This window comes from Phoenix dactylifera, chromosome 17 (genome assembly GCF_009389715.1).
Source record: "Phoenix dactylifera cultivar Barhee BC4 chromosome 17, palm_55x_up_171113_PBpolish2nd_filt_p, whole genome shotgun sequence".
In the NCBI taxonomy this organism is placed as follows: Eukaryota; Viridiplantae; Streptophyta; class Magnoliopsida; order Arecales; family Arecaceae; genus Phoenix; species Phoenix dactylifera.
The window spans coordinates 14,072,150-14,089,091 of NC_052408.1; the positions used below are offsets into that span (position 1 = coordinate 14,072,150).

At 36.9% G+C, this 16,942-nt stretch overlaps 1 protein-coding gene across 4 annotated transcripts; it reads right to left on the reverse strand.

Moving 5' to 3' along the window:
* Positions 1-81: 81 nt before the first annotated feature.
* Positions 82-14,394, reverse strand: LOC103716387. 4 transcript variants are annotated; one of them, XM_008804369.2, is made up of 14 exons: positions 14,192-14,394; positions 14,066-14,101; positions 13,871-13,969; positions 11,514-11,597; positions 11,295-11,413; positions 10,376-10,477; positions 9,100-9,219; positions 8,929-8,994; positions 7,883-7,949; positions 6,681-6,734; positions 4,772-4,861; positions 1,314-1,346; positions 994-1,210; positions 82-912 (listed from the first exon to the last, which is right to left on the reverse strand). In XM_008804369.2, exons 1-13 carry the CDS (start codon positions 14,285-14,287, stop codon positions 1,094-1,096), a joined length of 1,083 nt encoding a protein of 360 aa, XP_008802591.1. In that variant the 5' UTR covers positions 14,288-14,394; the 3' UTR covers positions 82-912; positions 994-1,093. The 4 variants fall into 4 exon arrangements, with proteins under 4 accessions (XP_008802591.1, XP_038971056.1, XP_026664214.1 ...); XM_039115128.1 differs by having other exon boundaries at positions 11,514-11,606; XM_026808413.1 differs by lacking the exon at positions 14,066-14,101.
* Positions 14,395-16,942: the final 2,548 nt, after the last annotated feature.

Consider the following 16,942-nt stretch of genomic DNA (forward strand, 5'->3'; position numbering starts at 1 on the left):
ATTATCAAGTTGTTTAGATATAAAGATCCAAAACTCTCATATTTCACCATCACTAAAGCCAAAAAATAATCGTGAAACAAGTTTTTGCATCTTTAAAACATTCATTAGACTGATCCTCAATGATAAATCATAACAGCCATGAACATAACCAGTCATGTCTTTTGAATGAAAGCACAAAGCCTGGTCTTCTCTCACCCGCACTCCTATGATTCATGATGACTCGATGGATCATACATCCATCACGCCGGAGAAGCATCATTCAAACAACAATGTTGGTTTTAATTGTAACCAAATCACAGGCGCAAGTAGATTAGCAGTGCACGAGGTCAAACAACAGAACTGAAACCTGCTATATGGACGTTGCTCTCCAAAACAAGCAGTAAAGATTAGCCTGCTTCCCCAACCAGATCTCCTCTCCGTACAGAAGCTGTTCAATGAGCTTCATAGGCTAACGCTTATGACATCATTTGACTCAAGGATGCAGGTTGGACGTTGCCGGAACTTCATCATGTCACTCAAGTCAAATAACGTGGATTTTTCATAGTTAAGGCATAGATTCAAACAATGTAAAAGACCTAAATAATTTCCTGAGTGGATGTAACATATTTAAGAATATGAAACGATGTGGTTAATCCAGTAACAGGATGGAGAAAATCTAATGACTTGTTTGCCTTTTTCCTCAAAATGCCCGTCAAAATCTCAGTATCAGAACATCAACATGATTACCATACAACTGGACAAAATTGATGCTTTGGTGGGAGAGAACAAGTACTAAGGAATTGTGTCGTACTTATTCTTGCTTTCTTCATCTTTGGCATTCATATTAACCCTTGATAACATCAGCAATCCGATGTGCAATGTACATCTGAGCTCACAGGAACATACAGTGCGATATCTTTGGTGAACATCAGCCTGTTTTGCAGAAACGTTAAGAGAGTGAACTTGAGATAGATGGTCAGGAATAAATAGATCAAGAGGTCATAAAGAATTTACCATTAGTACACCGTAAGTAGGCTGTTAATGGGACAAAAGAATGATAAGAATGCTTTCCCTTTGACATATGAATATTTTAAGGTGACAAAGGTTCTTCATTTCATCCTTTTTTCCGGGCATAGCCTTCAAAATGTTTAGACCATTCCTTGTCCTCCCTGACAGCTTGATTCCAGCGTTTATTAAATTTTTCCAGCTCAGCTGTTGACTGTCTTCTGATCTGTTGAATGATAGCATGGAAGAATGATGACAGATTTGATCATTGTCGTAATGAAATTTTATCTTATTTTCTGCTGGAACCATGTTAAATCTACTGTTCTTACATGAGTTCTTAAATCCAGGGATTTGCTTGGTGCCTGTAATAAGAGAAAGGAAACTGAAGTCACTTCATGATATAAGTCAACATTCATGTATGAAACAATAGGGATTGTTGTGCCTATTGAACTAAATCTCTGAAAAAAAGGGATAGGCAAGAGTTTCTTATATCACTCGAGGGAATATACCAAATAAGAGCACTTGGTCATGAAGTGGGCCTACTATTGGCTTTAACCACATGTTGGTTTTTATAGGTTTGTCTTGTTTCATCTTTACAAGACAGATAAGAAAGAATCTATTTTGTAACTAAAGGAATCTACAAAATCTCAATAAATCTCCTCTAAAAGTCTAATATGAAGCTATTGTTATGTATATTATGCGCATTCTATTCTTGTATGTTTGTGAATACTGCATGGGTAGTCTCTTGTAAGCGTAATTACCCTTCACTGATTACCGCATTCACATATTTGCTACTAAACTTCTATGATGGCAAAACATGAGAACTTCAATTTGGGCATTCACCATGTATTTGCAGAACCTTGAAGATTGTTGTCTAGCTATCATCATCTTCTGATCCCTGCTGTTGAATAGATGAGTACAGGCAGCCCCTACTTTCCCTACCTCCAGAGGAATATTTGTTGAAATCATTCATAGGGGTTCATTCAGGACTACAAGGGGTATTCCTTATTACCCTTAAAATCCTCAAGATTTGGCAGTTCAAACCTTTCCTCACTCACTGCAAATATCTGATCAAAATAAGAGATATTTATGACAGTGAATTGCTACAGGAGATTGAACATCCCCTAGACTCCTCACCATAGAGCCAGTTGAGATATCAGAACTCAGGAGCCACCTACCGACCATGAATTGTCCAATTCCAGTCTGTTCATTAATTTTAGCTTTTATTTCCTACACACTTCAAACAAAAAATGATTGAAATTCTTCTTTACTGCCTTTATGGCCATCCTTTTTTTGTTTCCCTTGTTTTACGAGTCAGGATTTAAGTCCGGGTGGGACAGTCGGATATACCACCATCCCAAGTGTTAGATGGGGCACCATCTTGAGTGAAAGGCTGGGGCTGGGACAGGACAAGACATCTATTGTCTCAAGTGTCAGGACAAAGTGCATCCTGTCACTGTTTGTCAAACCTCAATTTCAGCATATTGATAATATTTAATCTTTCAATCATGTTTTTGTGTTCTACCTCCTTTAAGTTCTAGTTCTCTTACCAATAAGTTCTTGTTTTCATTACACTGTCAGCATAATTTAATACTTTCTGCCGTTTTTTCAAGTCATTTACCATATTTTATGCCCTGTTTTCTCTGCCCTTTAGAGTGGATCCACCTTTTTTTGGGTGTATCTGGCCAAGATAGTAGATCCACTATAAGCAGCGGATTCCTAGGTGCAATCAACTACTTTATCTAGTCTTTTACTGTTAGAGCACATCATGTGTGCATTTTGTTACTTCACTTGGACTGCTGCTGCCATCCTGCAAATGATTCTTCCGGTGCTTATTTTGCAGGTTATCATCAGGGCACTATTTCAGAATACCAACTCCAATATGGATAGTTTCACATGGCTCATGAGACGTGGAACTCTCTCAAACCTCTCGATGCTGATCTAGCTACAAGAAGTTGTTGTGGATGAGCTGTGGGTACAGGTAAGCTGCCTCCAAAAAAGAAAGATAAAAGGAAACACTTAGGAAGTGGGTGCACGGAGTAAGGTTAGCTATCAGTCACTCTACTAATTTTAATAAATTAATAAAGGTTCAAAGCGGATGCCTAGCTCTTAAGGATAAGTGACTAGGCAAAATCCTACCACAACTTCCAGCTTAAGCCCATTAATAGACAACTACTGCATCAAGATAAACACGTCAACTTAATGCAGCCTTTTGAGCAATGATAATTGAAAGGATCCAGGTGCTAGCGCCAGTTGGCATGCAGGTCAGACGCATATCATGCTACCACACATGCCACACCATGCTGAAATTGAGGAAAAAAAGAAAAAGCACTTAATATTTTTTTTTAATTAAACGAGAAAAGAAAAAAAAGTGTTGTGCAGACCTGTGCTGGCACCAATACAGGCCCAAAACAATACATGCAGATCAGCACAGACCAGAACTGGAAATTCTAAATACTGACTGAGGTGATCCCCTGTAAACATTTCTCACAGCCCTCACTTGCCCTATTAGGGATCTCATCCACTATTTCCCTCGCATCGCTACCAGAGGAGCAGCTATAATAGACATGTTGGCTTTTTTCAACACATGGCAGAAATAGCTCGAGTAGGCATGTCTACATTAGTGTCCTACAAATACATCTTAGATTTAATTTCCTATTCAAAGAAATTCTTCCATCTCTTATAAGCTTATTGTATTTCAACTGCTGTGCAACTTTAAATGATCTAGCGTAACATGATTTTTTTTTGCATCTCATGGCTTTACTTCTGCATGCTTTTGACTCCATTGATACTGTGTGCTCCTGGAAATCTGACTTTAACAGGTCATGCCGCTTGTTACTTTGATGTGCTGGATTTATGACAGTGTTCGAATGACCCTCTAAATTTCTCTTGCTGACTTGCGTACTGATGTCTCTCATTCAAGTTCTTTGCATGCTAACCTATACAAGCCAGAGTATCAGGAGATACCTTAAAGCTGGGAAAATGTATTGTGTCTCATCATCCATATTCTTGGTTTCACCTTTTTGTCACACTTCTATCTTAGCTACTACTGCTGGCATTTTTTGCATGGACAAGACTCTGACACTACACTCAGGATTATTCTTATCAAGTTATTGTACAGGACAAGGCCACTTCCCTTATTAAAAAGATGAAGTGGAGATGCACCCTTTGCATAGATTTCAGATCTTGCTGCAAAAGGAGCAATAAAGAGGATGTTGGAACTGATCCAGTACAAATATGATATGAAAGCTTTATTGTGGTTCATCTAAGAGCTTCTACGTTGCTAGGAAAGAAAGTTGTTTCTTCTTGCATCTAATGATTGTGACTCTGCTAAAAGGTGAGAAGATTTCTTTGCTCAAAGTGAAAATACATTTTTCTCTTAATTTCATGTCATCAAGGCTATTCTCCACTAGAACAAGGGGAAGTAAGCGGATGGCTCTTGAATGCTTAATTCTAGTTTTCCTTCACTCAGAATAAGTGATAAAGCATCATTGCAAAACAATAGCAACATAACTAAATAGCTGACAGCACAAATATAACAAGTTCCATCAGCATGATCATGTTCAGAATATATGCAAAATATACATTTTTTGAATCTCATTTTAGAAAAATCTACTCAATAATAATTGCTTAAATAATTTTCAAGACCCCAAGAATTTAAATAAATCTCTTCAGAAAAAACAAAACCAACACTTTCCAGATGCATCTTTGCTTTAAATTTCAGCATAGAATCATAATCAAAGAAGGAAAGAGGGGGGAAAAATATCTAATGATGACAAGGTTGAACCTTATTAATAGATGCTCCTCCCAAGGAAGGTATCCCTTGGTGAATGATGTATTCGGTGTCAATCACCCCGACCTTTTTTGTCCGATCACCCTGAAATTCCATGCAGTACTTTGTACATGTTTAAAATGCACTTTGTATATGTACAACATGATAAAACATAAAAGTAACATAGAGCCAGTAAATAACTTTCCAGAATTAATATTAAAAAGGATGAAGATTTCTTTCGCGAAATATTCATTTTCCAGATCACAAAAATATTTGTAGATCTAATATTAGCACCAGGCAGTTTGCTATATGCTTGATCTGATGTTCAGGTAAAAGAAATTATGTGAATAAACTAATGAGCAAAACAAGCATGACCATCCGCCAAAATCACATAAAAAACATTAGTCTGATAATTTTTACATAAATTAAGGCCATCCGATCAATTTATGAATACAATGGAGATGTGGTTGTAATTCTGCTTTTGACTGGCATAAAAAGCATCAGTCTGATAATTTTTACATAAATTAAGGCCATCTGATCAATTTATGAATACAATGGAGATGTGGTTGTAATTCCGCTTTTGACTCATCTATAGGCAGTTATGCAAAAAATGAATTACAGATAAAGGGAGAACTCGGTGTTTGTTTCTGCATGAATATTGATGGACACAAGTATATACGCAAACTAAGGATCTCAGCACCAAGTGTAGAGAGAAGCGTAGGCTGCTTGTCTCTTTCTGAATTTATAGGAGACGGAAAAAGAAGTCTCTGTCTTCTACTTTTCTTTTGAAGAATAGGGAGAAGCCGTGAAATTTTTATTCCAGAAACAAAGTATGTATACCTGAGGGCTAACAGACATGGAAGACCTAGCCCCCCAAAAAACACATAAACAAGTGAAGATCCCTTACACTATCAGTGCATTTTAGAAGTTCTCATGAACTCACTTGAAAGTTTTATTGCTTGGAGGAGCTTCCACTTTATTCAAGGTGCTTCACCCCATAGGTCTCAAAATACAAAGCAGACCATTCAACATAAATCCTCATCAGGGCCACATTACCAGAGGATTTACCATCAAACTTTAGTTCAAGCATCCAAACCAGATTACCAGCAAGTTCAATATTTTTAACTGTTTCTGTCATTATGCATCATAGAGAGCTTTATGAAACTTGAAAATCGAAAGTTCTGGTGCTTGAGCTTGATTGCACTTTTAATGAATATACCCACAGCCATGGCTTTGAACATAACGTGTATCAAGTTTTTTACTTGGACACAAAGAATTCAATTTTCTCGCCATATTAGTTACTTGGCTCATTTGGAAAAATGCAAGAAATTATATGATGCTCATTGATATTTTAACATTGTCTAACTATGATGACGATGTCTTCTTTGTCACTTTTTGACAGTTCTAGCAAAAGGCGAGGATTGTAGGGAACAGTTCCTCCAAATGGCACACAATGAACATGGACAACATAAATGCAAAAGCACATTGTATTACATTGACTTTTTGCGAACACTATGTTGACTGGAGGGCATTGCACTGTGATGATCAGTACTGGTTGAAGTCTCGAGTTTTCAATTATTTGACCAAGGAGGACATTCAAATTTCATTGAAAACATAACGCCAGAAGATATGTCAATTTTAAATTCCTGAAAGGGATCTTAGAAGTAGTTAAGTAAAAACATAAAAATCAAACATTCAATCAGTAGTGTCATTTATTTCATCAAATTATTAATTCACAGAATGAAGCACAATTGAAAATATTAGAAAATCACATGATGCTAAAATGAATAATAATAGATGGAGATTCAGATTGTCAGAAAGAGATAATATCCTTTGCAATAATAACAGACTATTAGATCAAATTCTTAGATGATTAATGCAATTTAACAAATGATGATGAGCTTAATCTCTTTATTTCTATCACCTGAGCGCAATATCCAAGCTTCATATCCAGCCCCCATCCATGAATCAGGTCATTCTGCATAACATCAAGTATCAACAACATTACACAACTTAACAAGGAAGACCGCGATGCCTTGAACTATTAAGGGAAAATAACATTGCAATATCAAGAAGAAAGAGTATTAGCCATGTTGCAATATCAAGAAGAAAGAGTATAAACCATGATAAAGCAAAGATCTGAGCACTTAGCACCCCTTAAGAAATAATTGTCCAAGAAACCAACTAAGAGTTCTATTAAAGTTTCTATAACAACAGGATCATTATTGCCATGCCAGAGGAAAGGGCCACCACATCCATGAAATATCTAATGTATGAGCTCTGAAAAGCATATGGTAAGATAATGTGCATAGAATAAACGGTCCAATTTTATCTTGTAGTGGATATTTCATTGTCTCAAGTTCCATTTTTTTTTTTTTTGATAGAAGTTCCTAGTTTCAGTTGCGTGCCCAGATGTGAAAAAGGTCCAGTTCACTTTTAAGTGTACTATCATTTGTTTGGAAAATGATGAGACTATGAAATGAAGAGTGATTTATGTCCAGTATCTTTTTTCCTGACATTTTCAGTAACCAAAACACCAATGCAAAATGAGCAAGATTTGGCAAGGGTTCCTTCACAACAATAAGAAAAATGTTTTGCTAATTGAGATGATAACTGAATACAATGTGGGGATGCAGAGCTCAAATAGCATTCTACCATGAATTGCAGTATAAAAGAGCAAGCTTGTAAATTGGCGGCAGCCATAATCTTAACTAACAGGTGAAGGATAATACTGTACAAAAGCAAAGACAGCAGTGAACTAAGATAAGTGGAAAAGGGAACAGTGAAGACCTTCCGAAATAAACCCCAATTCACCGAGCATAAACAACTGCACTGAAGTTTTATTGGAAGATGCATGTTAACAACTTGGTTCCACAAACAATCCAATGCCAAGGTGACTCTAGAATAACCAGAAATGTTTGAACAAGCACTTTGGTTTCAGCATTTGAATTCCAGCAAGAAATAAGGAAGCTATGTTCCAAAGTAATTAAAACTGCATTTATATATAATATTCAGGCAACTTCTGGAATCAGGGCCTAGTATGAGTTTTCTGAAACTTTGAATGCCTTGACATTTTCAAGTAATAAATAAGCAAGCAAAAGAATGTAGATATTTTGAACTTTGTACCTGGATGAGATGCCATACACATCTCCATGCAGCTCGAGAGAAAACAGGTGCCATCCCTTCAACCCATCTGGTACCAGCAAATAAATTGGTGGAATTTCAATCTAATAGAAAGATGCAAGAAATTGTTGGTACAATATCAGCCACTACATTCCCTAATATTTATATCATAATATCTAAGGAATGATGATGAACTGAGAGGTGCAGAAGATGGCAGACATCAAACCAAAATCCAAGAGGGATTAAGCAAAACTGGAAATCATATGAAGATGCCAATGGCAGAGTTGGTAAAATGGCTGAGAAAAGTTTGAATTCCACCTTTGCTGTAATAAAAGAAGATAGGGCTCCAGTCTGCCCCACCTCGAGTTAAAAATATATATATAACAATAAAAATCATAATTATTTGAGATAAAAGATTTTGCAACTCTATGGTCATGGATAAAATTCAGAAAGATACGAAAGGAAGAGGCCAAGAATTAATCAGGAGTACATATAAGATGTCAGTTTAATAAACATGGTTACATGCATGTGTTCAGGACATTGTACTCTTCCAGCAAATATATAGACATGCAACTACTTGAAAGGACAGCCCTCAGATGCATGGATCCATGAACAAATGATTAGTAAACAAGTACACTTAAATATTCTTAGTATTTGATACAACAAAAAGTTGTTACATACCTCTATCAAGTCAGCATACCAGATGATTATTAGAAAATATGAAATGGAGCGCGATCCCAGAAAATTATAGAGTAAACTATTTAGAATAACATAAGACTACAAGGATGGAGGTTATAGCATATGATAAAGAAATGTTTAGACTTTGAAATAAACAAAGGTTAGAATAGCATAACCAAATAATCTTTATTAGGTGTTTTGATAAGGTCTCCAGTATAAAAAAGGAAAAAGAAGGGTGATCCACTTGCAATCATATATATCTTTAAGGGGAAAAAAGAAAGAGATAAGATATATGTAGACATGAAAAAACTCAAGAGGCTAATTCAACACATGATGTACAAATCAGTGGAAACCAAAGTAGAAACCTTTACCCTGTGCAAGGAGGTCCTCTGCTTTCATCGGAGCAATTCAAACTTCCACGAAAATCATATACTCGCCTTAAGTAACAGAAGAATAAAAGATGATGAATTAAAAAAAGAAATGTCAAAAATAAAAGTTAAGTGCTCCAAAAAAAAGAAACTATTAGAAAATGCCTTATCTACCTGTGCACCTTTGCCTTTCTATCTCGGACTGTAATACGGTGGTGTATGTCGGAAGATTGATCAGGATCCAAAGCAGGCTGTGAGATTTCCAACCCTTCTGAAGCCATGATCTGTAAATATCTGGACATCCAACCATCAAAAGTTTAGTTAATAACATAATGTATAGGATTTTCTGCAGTCAACAATGATTGCCAATATTAATAAAAAAAGCTAGTTGAGCAGGCTGCAATTTGTTCTGAGGAAGTATTACAAAAACCAATCTGTATAGTCCCTCATTCTCAGATCAGAATAATTTTGATCTCTAGTTTGTCCCCATCTCCACAATTGTGAGTTTGTGACCCTTAATATTATGAAAGGTTGAATGAAAAGACTAGGCTAGCTAATCAGGAAAAATCTAGAGACTGCATCAATGAAATGCTGGGAGCAAATAGGATGGGTTCAAAGAATGCAATGAATCTACTGGGGGAAGCAAGGCTTTAAATCCCGATAACAGACCCTTTACTAGTATCTCACTGATACGGGTCCATATGATGCAATACAGTGTGCCCCATGCCAACACATGGTATATTGTTGGAGTTGAGACCAGTGTACCATGCATCGGTACAGGGGCATACTGAGCACCTGCACTGTTACCATGCCAGGCTGGCAACAATATGCCTTGTATTGGTTGGTATGGTCTGATAGTTGAAACCTTGGTTTGAAGCATCAACCCAATATAAAGAGTTAGTGACTATAGCCCTTCTATATAGCTTGAGAGAAAATAAATGACAGATGAATAGACATACATATAATACAGTGATTGAAATCAGCAGGCTCGATAATCTTAAATGCCGGACTTTCAGACCCATCTCCAAAGTTATATGCATTATAATAATGGTATTTCTACTATGTGTTGATGACAATTCCTCAAGTGAGTAATGCTAGCAATTTTAGCAATCCAATAAATCCCTCATGAAAGGCTGATCTGGAAAAATCACTAACAAATAGAAAAGGTTGTACTCATGAAGATCCACTCTAAGAGGTGGTAATAGCATCAAGGCCAGATAATAGCTCGCTTGCATTTTGTGATCTTATGACTGCTTTAAGTTGTCTAGCTGAAAGAAGTTTTCTGAAACACCATAAGATATAGAATTAAAGGCACTATGCCTCTATCTTTGAATGAAAGAGATCCTCATTGAAAAATAGAAATCCCAGCTTTGAAAGTTCTAGTCACTACAAACATCATATCTAATAGTTCTGCAGCCCAATAACCAATTCCAAATGGCCTCAGACATACCTTCCAAGATGAAAATTCTCTACACCCAAATCTTCATCCCACAAAAAGATATAATCATAGGTAGACACGACATCTGGATGTAAAAAGCGCTTGGCAAACCACCTGCAACAATTGGCCATAAACATAAATGTATCAATAAATTTTGAACAATACCATGTGCATGTAAATGTTGTGTTCACATATTATGGATATATGTATATACATATATGTGTCTTTACAAGATTTAGAAAAGCAAGTTTGAGAAAATGCATTAGTTTCATCAGAGCAAAAGGCAAATACATAACCTTAGAAGAAACTTCTACCATGTAGCAAGAAGCAGTTCTACCATGGAGACAGAAATCACACTATTGGACGCATGTACAGAAACTTGAACAAAAACTATATAATCCATATTGAGACTGACACAGATTAAAAGTAAGCATACGAGGACAACACATTAGATATGAATCTTTTGTGATGACTTTACAAATGACTAGGCCATTGCCTCTAATATAAAGAAAAGAATGAGTTACAATGGAACCACCAAGCATTTAAGTACTGGTGTGTACCATTCTATATCAGATTGTACCAATAGGGAAACAATACAAGTATCCCCATGTATCGGCACCATAGCAAAACACCCGTCTGGTACCCTCTTTTTTTGTTGTGCTGGCACATAAAAACATACCATATGTCAATATGATACCATATAAGACTAGCACACACTGGTACTTGGAAACCACAGATGCGCTATTCAGATTATGGGTAGCCCGCAAATCCCAAAACATGCTTCCAATCACATCACATGTTAACAACTTCAGAAAAAAGAAGAGATATGTCCCAAAATCTTTAGTCATCTTCAGGAGAGAATGTTAAATCCATGATTTATCATATTTCAACGAGATATAGATATAAACTTATAAGGAGAGAAAAACATTACCATTTTGTTTGGTTATGAGCAAGTATGTGTATTGCTTTGTCACTCCACTCTAGATCACGCCATCCATCCACATTACCATCATAATGGAAAAGTATAATGGAACAGTTATCTATAAGAAACTGAACTAAAAAAATGTAAGTATTTATTAGCAAAACACCAATTGAGATACAAAACAAAAATTCAGCATTCTCTGATTACAATGCTAGAATCCATTCATACCTTACGCACTAAAATATCCACATTCTGCTTTTGTGAAATGCCAACAGCCATTGCCAAGAGAGCAGTGTAGTTCCCACTAATATCCTGCAAATACTGGAAAATATTATCAGATGGAAATTACCAATTCGCCCACAAATTTATCACTCAACATGTTGGCAATCAATCGCTACATCCCATTACAAGAAATAACATTGGAACTGACTCCTCATTTCTCTCTCTTGTAATTGAAGGGATGATATAATAGACACAACCATTAAGGCTTATTTTTCTCTCATTTGATTTTTGATCCAACGTAAGTAAAAGAAGATGTAAGCACAAGATAACAGTGGAAAACATGATAGTAGCACTCTTAGGCATATACAGATCAAAAAGCACAATTATAGAGCCTTGATTTCTGAAGCCATATCAGGTCCTTGCTACCTTTGGCTAAAAGGTATTACTTAGCAATAGCCAAAGTGATGGAAGAATGTGCTCCAGCTCACGGATTTTCTTAGCATAAAAAGGCAAGGGAGATTATTGGCTACTGCAACTGAGAGTGAAGATAATAATATAAGAAGCAGACTAGTCACATATTGAATTGTAAGCCAAAACTCAAAGAAATAATATACAAAAACAAAAATTATATAACATATTTAATTGTTATTATAGCTTCTATTTTTTTCAGTTATACGGATTTTCCTTTTAATGAAGACTGTTAATACTTACTCATAGATTTAAAAAACTTATAGACATTGTAGGTATACAAATGACAAAGATCTATGATATCTTCACCAAACTTATGTTATGGGTCACTGATGAATCAGACAAATTCATCTTTGAGATGTGGCTTAATTGACTTTGTGATCTGTGTCACCATCCTTAAGTCTGCAGTGCAGATGACCTTCATGATTTAAACATCTCGCATCTAATCTACAGCAGAATACAAATTCAATGGTTCCCATGTATACTTTGATACATGGTCAAGAAAACTACTTGAAATTCCATGGAAATGCCTGGAAAGAGTATTCAATGAGGCTCATGCATGATTCAAAATTTTGTCTGGATCGCACATTTCTGATTCTGTAACCGGACAGAAAAAAGTGCCAAACCAAGTTGTGACCTCTTTTGATTACATTCATTCTTTTTTTTTCTGTGTCTTTGCAACACAAAACTGTAGTTATGAATCTTTTTGGAGCTAACATGCTTGAGATTTATGGTGCAAGTGGTCAATCTATGTAAAATGCATGAAGCCATCAATAAATAAAACATAGTACTTGTTGTCCTTCTTAAAGGAGTTAAGTTGTCAAAACATTAAAAAACACTGCAAAAAGAAAAGGGTAAAGGACACATGATCCTTATAAAAATGAAATTGTTATTACAACCCACACAAGGCACCACAAGACTGAAATGCAGCACCAATTGCAGCAGTATCCAAGTCTATTTTGAACAAACCAGATTAATGATCTTAAATCATGAAGAGAAAATGAGAAGAGGATGATCGGATCTTATAGTCAGAAAGAAAGTGAAGACAGTCCATCATCACAGTCCACCAAATTGATGGTCCATCATAATTACCATCTCAGAATAACCACCCGACATTCAAAAAAAGAAAACAAAAAAGAAAAGTGCTATGATAATATTCAATTCAAGAGCACTTCACGATGTAGGCCATGTAATTGGATCCCAAAGCAACAGTTCAAATGTTTATAAATGGAGATGTCAACAAGCACGGGATTGCAGCAAATAACTAATCATTTCCACTAAATCACACCATTGTCATCTTCCTGCACGTTTATCTGTTTGCATGAAATATAGTTATTACTGTGTACTTATCCATATAGTTATTTCCATGTATATTAGATACCCTTATTCCCAGATTTCTATCCTCTTTGATCTACATCAAATATGATTGCTACTTTTTAGATACAATCAGCTTCTATACCTGTATTCATATCCAATGAAGAAATAGCATGTCCATATCCTCTCTGTTTACATTCTTGCCAGTCATTATATGCCACATTAGTTATTGGCTCCCGCCTCCACTTCACAGTTATCTTCCCAGTTGCCAGCTTAACAAGCAAAGCAAGATATTCCTAAATTCCCAAGGAAATTCATACGTACTTTCCCAAAACCATCAGCTGTTACACAGCCTGCAGGCTCTTTTTCCACTTCTCATCTCTTATCAATTATAGTCCCAAACACCACAACCACTTAAATGCAGCACAAATGGTTAGGGGAAAAAAGGAATCGCCTTTAGGAGCCACCTTTGGGACATTATTACGGCTAAAGATGAAGATGAGCACGAGATATATTAATTGTATTCCTAAAAATATTCAGCAGTACTTATCAACGAGGAAACTTGGATACGGAGTAGTTACCTTCTGGCTTGAGCTCGCCCAGAGGCGCTTCAATTCCATGTCGGAGGTCGACTGCACTACGCCACGAGGCAGGCCGTCAATCCTGTTCCTCAACCGCCTCTGAAACCAAAAACCACAGCGCTAATTCTCTTCCCGCAAAACAAAAAGAACACGATGTAGGGAAGAGGAGCGAACAAAGATAGTCCCGCCCCGTACCTTGGGGGACTCGAACGACTGATGCCGCATGTCCATCTGATCAAGATCCAAGGGTGAGATGAACGCGAAAGAGGATATTGGAGGGAGAAGAGAGAGAGAGAGGAGAATGGGAGGAAAGTGAGGTACCTTGAGGTTCTCGTTCTGGATTTTCATGGTCATGACTCCGAAGAGGACGAGGGCCATGAGGAGGGCGACGATCCCGCAGGAAGCTCGCTTCTTCATGGCGGACGGCGGCGGCGGAGCTAGGGTTCCGGCGAGGGCCCAGGTGCGCTTCCGGCGTCGGCGGAGATCGAGGAGGGAGAGGAGAACGGTAAAGGCCGTCCTTGGTTCGGGGCGGAGAGGGAAAAGCGTGCAGCGTGCAATATATGCAGCAGGCGGGGTAGCGTGTGGGATCCGCTGCATGGTTCGGGGGAAGACGCGGCGAACGCAATCGAGTGGGAGATGGCCGCGTGTGGGCCACAGCGAGAGTCCCATAACGGTCGCTAATCCCCAGCTATGGGTCCCACTAGCATTGATACGGTATGAGCGGTTAGGATTGCCCATATCGTTCTTTTAGAGGAATATCGTCTTTACCAGTTACCACGGACAGATCTCGATGGAGGAAGCAGCGGCCGGTGATCCGGTGTCTGGACGGGTGGAAGACGCGGGAAAAAATTCCGAATGGAAGATCGACGCGTGGATACAAGAGGGGGAATTTGGTCAGGTCAGTTCACGATGCCGGTCCTTCTCAGTTGGGTGCATGTCGTGATCCATCGGCAAGTCGTCAGAAAATGCGCTGCTACGGTCAGCTGAGTTAATTAATTATGGGCAGGTGCCGGTCATCCCCCGAGGACAGGTGGCGTACAACGAAACCTATTTCACGGGAAACGATGAAATGCTAACAGGGAAAGTCTAAGGATTCCAAACGGTCCGAGATATCCACTGATGAATCAAACTGTGCCGATATTGGAAACGCATCAAATTAAGTCCTTACATCATATCCATTTATATTAATTGATATAGTTTGGTTCGTTTCGACAGATAAAATATTAAATAAGATTTTATAGTTGATCTTGAACCATCTTAAATTAGCTTTTTCAGTTATTGATATTCAAATCAACAACTTTAAGAAATTGATAATCAATACGGAGTTTAAGGTGTCTTTTAATATTTGGATATCTCAATTTTAATGACATTATGTTATTTTATTTAGTTCTTCTTTGTCAATGTTTCCATCCTGATAAATCAATTTATTTTAATATTTTATTTTTTGCATATTTATATGGCTGAGGCCTTCATGTTTGATTGAATAATGCCAAAAAAAAAATATACATAGCTTTTATATCTTGCAATCCTAGTCCGAAACTCCGTGCATGATGATGAGTTTGCATGGTGATCTATCTCCCATGGACCGGTGTAATAAGTTTGTATGGGAGATTGAGATGCATGTGAAAATTTTGAAGCTACATATATTTTTTTCCTCTGACATATGGTCCCTTTTTCTATCCAATATGGTTTCTTTGAACATTTGTAGTTTAAGGATGTGACTTTAGGTTACATCAAAATTTGCTCCTTGGATGGAGACCAGCGATTGGTAAAGTATAAATGTAGATATTTCATGAGATTCATGCAAAGTAAGGCTACCTAATGCTGCAAAAAGATCAAAACAATCTGTAGCCCAATCTATCCCAACCCGATTAGACCTAGCATGATATGTTTTGAAAAGCTCATGGATCATGTCAACCTTGAAAGTTTGACCTTTTTTGAGAACTGGCTTGGGTCTGGGTCTATAATTCCTATATTATCGATTTGACCTGACATGTATGTCACATAAATCCAATCTAGACGAAAAAAATATGCCCGAGATACTTATAGTTAAATCGATACAATCCAAAAATCTAAAATATATGAAACCCTTTTTACTTATCCTTGAACATCTTTCCCACTTCAACAAATGAACCCTATTCTTTTGAGGATATGTGGATTTGCTATGATGGAGAAAGAAAGATTAGTTAAAATTAGGATCAAATGATCATGTTCCTCTATACTACTAGTCACGATACAGAGAATAGGATCATAAGTCTTGAAGTCACCAGGTCCAACGAGATGGTTAACCAATATTTCAGCTGAGTACTATATGTTATTTGTTGTATTTGTCACGCGATGTCTCCTAAGATGGCCCTCAAATTTATTTAAAAATCAAGGCCAACCCCTATTGGTACTCATACCTCAAGGTGTAGTGACCAATCTATTGTTATATTTTAATTGTTCTTTTGTTATATTTTTGGTTGTGATATGTACTGAACTTAGTCTAAAACCACATTTTTAGAACTTTTTGGATGAATTTGAATCCCCTTATTCTGATTTCAGTTATTAATGTATCAATCATCACGATAATTGCAACGTCTGTCTTTCTATATCCTATTTCGTGACCATGATTCAGGTTCCTATGACTATCTATTAAACTTTTAAACGTTCTTTATGGCATATCTCTTTTATCCATAAAGTGAGCAATCCCAAGGAAGATATTGGGGCATCAAAAATAGCAAACAAAAAAAATTATGTTTATGTTTGCACATGAGATGAGGGATATCAAAAATTGCTTTGGAGGACTATATGACAAGTGCACAGAGAAAGGCTTCGCTTAATACTTGATATATCTGGCAAAATTAGCTTTACAGCTATGTATGGGTCTTGGATGCCAAAGTTAGTGAAATATATCACTATTATACATTAACTTTTTTTTGGAGATGCATGCTTAATGTCCCTAACTTATTCCTTCTTTAATAATTTCTAAAGATTTGTTCATATATGTTTAGTCTATCATTATTCTTTTTATAAATTCAAGTCTTTGGATATCAAACTTTGACCATTAAAAAGTTTGCTCAATACTTCATA

Excerpts from the sequence above, each read along its gene's own strand:
- LOC103716387 (XM_039115128.1), bottom strand. The coding sequence starts at position 14,287 with ATGAAGAAGCGAGCTTCCTGCGGGATCGTCGCCCTCCTCATGGCCCTC. Across the intron at positions 14,102-14,191 it reads TCCAGAACGAGAACCTCAAG|ATGGACATGCGGCATCAGTC; the intron begins GTACCTCACTTT and ends GATCTTGATCAG. Across the intron at positions 7,950-8,928 it reads AGAGGACCTCCTTGCACAGG|ATGGGTTGAAGGGATGGCAC; the intron begins GTAAAGGTTTCT and ends TGCTGGTACCAG.